Source organism: Anopheles ziemanni, chromosome 2 (genome assembly GCF_943734765.1).
Source record: "Anopheles ziemanni chromosome 2, idAnoZiCoDA_A2_x.2, whole genome shotgun sequence".
NCBI classification, from domain to species: Eukaryota; Metazoa; Arthropoda; class Insecta; order Diptera; family Culicidae; genus Anopheles; species Anopheles ziemanni.
This window is the reverse complement of record NC_080705.1, coordinates 32920989-32927143: the sequence shown is the minus strand read 5'-3', so window position 1 is coordinate 32927143 and position 6155 is coordinate 32920989. Positions and strand designations below refer to the sequence as shown.

Below are 6155 nucleotides of genomic sequence, written 5' to 3'. Positions count from 1 at the left end.
TTCAAAATTGTTACTTCCGAAAGCGATTGTTTACAACCCATATATTTGTGTTCCGATGTGTTGGTGCTCCGTAGGGGGAGTTTCCATTCGCGTGATTGCATCGCCGCTAATCAAATAGTGTGCCAGCCTGCTCTTCGCAGGTCCATCCCGCATCGACATGCACAGAACCTTGACAGTGAGAGATAAACTTCTTGAAAGCGGGAAGTCAATGACAAGAAATGTGAAGTAATTTCTTAAACACTGACACAGTTCCCCTTCTCTCGTTCAAAACCACTGCAGAGATGTCTATAAAAGGAGCCCGAAATCGTTTTCAAGGTTTGTTTTACTCGAACGGTGCCAGACGTTGTAGTGGACACCCGGTGATTAGTTGTTCGGCAAGTAATAAGCGATCGTTTGTCAGGCTGACAACATGTTTGTCTATACGCTCGGCCTATTTGCGGTGGTTATTTTCCTCGGCCTACGGTACGTTTACTCCTATTGGGATCGTCATGGCCTGCCGAACCTGAAACCAGAAATTCCGTTCGGCAACCTCCGAAAGCTCGCGGAGAAAAAGGAATCATTCGGGGTGGCGGTAAACGAACTGTACCAGAGGACAACGGGTCAGCTTGTCGGTGTGTATCTGTTCTTCCGCCCGGCCATCCTTATCCGTGATCCTCACCTGGCGAAGCGGATAATGGGGACCGACTTCCAGCACTTCCACGATCGTGGTGTCTTCTGTGACGAGCAGAAAGATCCCATGTCGGCACACCTGTTTGCATTGCCTGGGCAGAAATGGAAACAGCTGCGGGGAAAGCTGACCCCCACATTCACCTCAGGACAACTGCGCCACATGATGCCGACGTTCTTGGACGTAAGCAGTAAACTGCAGTGCTATCTGGAGGAGCTAGTTGGGGAGGGAAAAATCGTCGACATGCGTGACATCAGCGCACGCTACGTGCTGGACGTGATCGCGTCCGTTTTCTTCGGCTTCGAAGCGAATTGCATCCGCAACCCCGATGATCCGTTTCGCGATGCCCTTCGCGATCTTAACAATCCGGACAGTTTCGTGAACAATATTCGAAATGCGGCCGTGTTCATCTGCCCGGGGTTGTTGAAATTGACGGGACTTAATTCATTGCCGCCTACGATGCACAAGTTTGCGACCGACGTAGTCGCGTACCATCTTAACCAACGCGAACAGACCCAGACTAGCCGCAAAGACTTCATCCAGCTGCTAATCGATCTGCGCCGTGAAGCCGGAAGCAAGGGCGAAGAGCCGATGTCGATTGAGCAGTGTGCGGCCAATGTGTTTCTGTTCTACGCCGCAGGAGTGGACACCTCCACCGGGGTGATCTCATACACACTCCATGAGTTCACCCACAATCCGGAAGTGATGGCAAAGGCTAGGCAAGAGATCGATGAGACACTGGAGCGCCATGGCGGTAAGATCACGTACGAAAACATCATGGAGCTGAAGTATCTCGATCTGTGCATCAAGGAAACGCTTCGGAAATATCCCGGTTTGCCGATCCTCAATCGCGAGTGCACTCAAGACTATCGAGTTCCAGATAGTGATGTTGTCATTCGAAAAGGAATGCAAATGGTTATTCCTTTGCTCGCAATAAGTATGAACGAGAAATACTTCCCGGATCCAGAGCTGTACTCCCCAGAACGGTTCGATGAGAGTACGATAAACCATGATTCAGACGCTTATTATCCCTTCGGAGTAGGACCACGTAATTGCATTGGTATGATTATAAAATTCAAACCTCTGAAAAAATTAAAAACCAATTACAAATCTCCTTTTCATCCTCAGGTCTTCGGCAGGGTATTCTGTTGTCGAAAATAGCTCTAGCACTTATGCTTTCCAAGTTTAACTTCCACGCAACAAATCCCCAGAAAGTGCTTTTTGAAGCGGTATCCATTTCGCTTGCTCCCAAAGGTGGGCTTCCGATGAGGATCGAGTTACGGGAGGATAAAATGAAATAATCTGTGATATAGCGGGTGGAGGAATGGTTACTAAGGTTGTCTTATATGAAATTGCTATCTTGAAACGTTAGTTAATAGAAACTATAATGTCTATAAGCAAGATGAAATTGAAAGGGTTTCAACGAACAGCGTATGTACAATAAAACAGATAATGTTAAAATCTGGGACAATAATCGATGCATCTAATTCCTTGGATTGCTAGCCGAACGGTTAATTCATCGGAGTCAGCAGTAAACAATATTTGTATATAACAATTTTATGTGATACGTTAAAATTATCTTTGACTTTACTTGACTTTTACTAATGCCTTTTATGCATATCTAATTAGAAACAAAGTGTGCAGCAGCGTCTCTGGACGTACTTCAAATTTACTACCATTGTTGGTTTATCGCATATAATTAAACGGTCATCATTTTTAACATTTGCGATCTGAGCAATGCAAACACAATTTCGTATGCTAAACATGCGAAAGCCATGGTTAGCCAAGATATTATCTTACGTTTCCCGCTACAGAGTTGTCAAATTGTCTTTCAAAAATTCACTGCCCGCTTTCTTTTATCGCTGCCAGTTTAATGGCCAACTTATGCGAACTTCTAACACGATGTGCTGTGTCTTCATTGCATTCTTGCAATTCTTTATTGGCAAAACATGGAGCTAAACGCGTCTGCTGCTCTGCAGTAATATTATTCAGTCAACGTTTGATCGCCGAAAAGATGACTAAAGTACTGGTGCACCTGTCAGTGAAATGAGTTATATTTAACAAATAGTTCCTTACTTCAAAATAGAAAACTGTTTCAAAACAAATGCTATTCCTCCCAGATACCGGTTATTGAAGATTCTAAAAAAGAATCAAGGAATATTCCAGAGAGCACCACGTGCCGCAAGTATACGAACGTACACATCGAGATAGAGATAATTTCGATGGCTTCACACTCACCTCCAGATGTTGTTCAAACTGGAACCATTGCGTGCTGGTCTGTGTCAAAATAATCAGCGAACCGGTTTTCGTTCGCGCACACCATGATTTGGTCAGATTCAATAAAAGGTTGAGCCCGGCGTCGCTTGAGTTTATTCCTGTTCTGGCAAGCCAAGAACAACCTTGCCAGATTCTGACGTTTCAAAACATCCAGTGCTAATTTGTGTTTCTCGTGCATCAACGGTGATAACATGTTCGTTTACACACTCGGTCTCGTCGCGGTAGTGCTTTTCCTCGGCCTCAAATACATCTACTCGTATTGGGATCGAAATGGACTGCCAAACCTCAAACCTGAGATACCGTTCGGGAACCTTCGCACCCTGGCAGAGAAGAAGGAATCGTTTGGTATCGCCATCAACAACCTGTACCTTCGGTCCACCGAAAGGTTGGTCGGTGTATATTTGTTCTTCCGTCCGGCCATCCTCATCCGGGATCCACATCTTGCCAAGCGGATAATGCTCAACGATTTCCAGTACTTCCACGATCGAGGCGTCTACTGTAACGAAGAGCGTGACCCACTGTCGTCCAATCTGTTCGCCCTACCCGGCCAGCGCTGGAAGAACCTGCGTGCACGTCTCACGCCGACCTTCACGTCGGGGCAATTGCGCAACATGATGCCGACGTTTCTGGACGTGGGCAAGAAGCTGATGAACCAGATGGAGAAGCTTGTGGAGCGAGAAACGGTGCTCGAAATGCGTGATGTGACGTCACGGTTTGTGCTGGAAATAGTGGCTTCCGTGTTTTTTGGTTTCGAAGCGAACTGCATTGAAAACTCGGACGACCCCTTCCGAACTACGCTACGTCGTGTCAACGGGCAGGTTAGCTTCGTAAATAACATTCGCTCAGCTGGTGTATTTATCTGTCCGGCCTTGTTGAAGATCACCGGATTGAGCTCACTGCCTCCGGAACTGATCAAATTCGTGATGGAGCTGATCACGTACCAGATCCACCATCGAGAAAACAACAAGATCACCCGGAAGGACTTCATCCAGCTGTTGATTGATCTGCGTCAGGAAGCACAGAACAATGGAGAAAAGATGACAATCGAGCAGTGTGCGGCCAATGTGTTCCTCTTCTACGTTGCCGGAGCCGAAACGTCTACCGCCACCATTTCATTTACGCTCCACGAACTCTCACACAATCCGGAAGTGATGGCGAAACTGCAACTGGAAATCGATGAGATGCTCGAACGCAACGGTGGTGAAATTACGTACGAAAACATAAAAGGCATGAAGTATCTCGATCATTGCGTCAAGGAAACGCTTCGGAAATACCCCGGTTTGCCGATTCTTAATCGCGAGTGCACTCAAGACTATCGAGTTCCAGACAGTGACGTCGTCATTCGAAAAGGCATGCAGGTGATCATTCCATTGCTCGGAATCAGCATGAACGAGAAATACTTCCCGGATCCAGAGCTTTACTCTCCGGAACGCTTCGATGAGGAAACGATGAACCACGATCCAGACGCATACTATCCTTTCGGTGCTGGGCCACGTAATTGCATCGGTAAGAAATCCCTGATGCACCTAAAATAATCCTTGATATCTAAGTCTTATCGCACTCTATATTTACAGGTCTCCGACAAGGCGTTCTGGTGGCGAAGATTGGTATCATACTACTGCTTTCCAAGTACAACTTCCGTCCCAGCATACCATCGAAGATCAAATTCGCAGCAGCTACAGTTCCTCTCGCTCCGGAAGACGGTTTACCGATGAAGGTAGAGCGCCGAATCTGAACGTATTGGTGAAGCTCGTGTGATATGTCTTGCCTTTAACCGTAAATTTGTAAGATATTACTTATGCATTTGTAGCTGTTATCGACTGTTGTACTGATATAGTTATAATTATTGAATGATAAAAGTAATAAAAAATGATCTATCATATTATTTCAAACTTTATTTTCTCTCTCTCTGTACGTTAAATAAATAAATATATTGTGTTTTACCAACCAACTATTGCCTTTTGCTGACTATTGAAATAAAAGTTGTATTTGGAGGAGGTTAAGTCACTTTTTATGAACGGCTTGGAAATAATAAGATCGCGTGTATATTAGTACGCATTGGATCTATTATCACTACTTCTTAAATGGTACTACATCTAAGTTGGAAAATTATTTTCACCAGTGATAGAACGGTATGCTATGAATTGGAAGCCAGCCTTTCGCAAAACTCCGCCTTGATATTTTTGCTTAAATTTTATTGCCTTCCTAATCATATAAATAAATAAAATTAAGATTCATTATCGCTGTAGACCCAGATTTAAGCTCCTCTTCGGTAAACATCTACAAATGCGCATATCTCGGTTATCTTATCTTACTCTTGATTTAGCCACACGCCGAAAGCATGACTTCGAAGAACCTAGAAATCATGACTCGCTTAAAAGCAGAAAATTGTCAAGTCATAGTGGCGGGTTTGGACCGAGTTTATGCCAGTCATTGCCGTTGTAGCACACTCATAGCACACTGGCCAATACAAGAACGTCCTCGACCTAAGATAACACCCCATTGCACGCAGAAGGTGGTGAGAGTGAAACACGGTGCATTGTGATTACCAGTCTGATTGATGATTTCGTCATTGTTTACTCGTGTAGCGTATGCTTACTGTCTCTTGCCAATCGTTATCAAGTAGTTGCTAGAGTATTAAGAAAGTGTTTGTGAGTTGATTCGAAAATGGGTGGACAAAAAGTGTATTTCAAGTCTTATCACCACGATTGATGCAAAAAGAATTTCCAACTCGTTTTATGAGACGCATCTCACAACAAACACACATAACCTAATCTTTTTGACCTTTCACAACAATCACAGCAATAAACATACGTTTTCAACTTTTCTGATCGATTTCAGATGCCAAAATTAGACCTAAAGTCCACTGGCGATCAAAAAAGCAACCAAGATGTGACTGTTGTATTCTATTTTCCCACTCGTAGATGAACTTTAAGAACATGTCAGAGTAGACCACAGCCTCTACACGAGAAAACTGAAGCGTGTGTTGGTGAACGTTCTTTAACGAATTTAGATGCGAAGCAGTTCATCCAACACTGGAAAAGTTCGCAATTACTGACAGATGGGTTTTCCGAAACTGAAAATTCAGATCTAAGCGTATCAAAGGATGAGATATCGTTTTCGATGGAAAGGCATGATTTGGGTACTGTTCAAATATCTTTTCCCATGTAGAAGACATATATTTTCCGAACCATTTCGGGCATTATTTTTC

The 6155-nt window shown here is 44.2% G+C and overlaps 2 protein-coding genes across 2 annotated transcripts; both read left to right on the top strand.

Annotated features, from left to right (window-relative positions):
- The first annotated feature begins 406 nt into the window (after positions 1 to 406).
- LOC131293450 (cytochrome P450 6d3-like) lies at positions 407 to 1968 on the top strand. Its single transcript, XM_058321527.1, has 2 exons — positions 407 to 1727; positions 1796 to 1968. Exons 1-2 carry the CDS (start codon positions 410 to 412, stop codon positions 1966 to 1968), a joined length of 1491 nt encoding a protein of 496 aa, XP_058177510.1. The 5' UTR covers positions 407 to 409.
- Positions 1969 to 3135: 1167 nt separating this feature from the next.
- On the top strand, positions 3136 to 4679 carry LOC131281022 (cytochrome P450 6d3-like). The gene is made up of 2 exons (XM_058310273.1): positions 3136 to 4450; positions 4519 to 4679. Exons 1-2 carry the CDS (start codon positions 3136 to 3138, stop codon positions 4677 to 4679), a joined length of 1476 nt encoding a protein of 491 aa, XP_058166256.1.
- The last annotated feature ends 1476 nt before the right edge of the window (positions 4680 to 6155 follow it).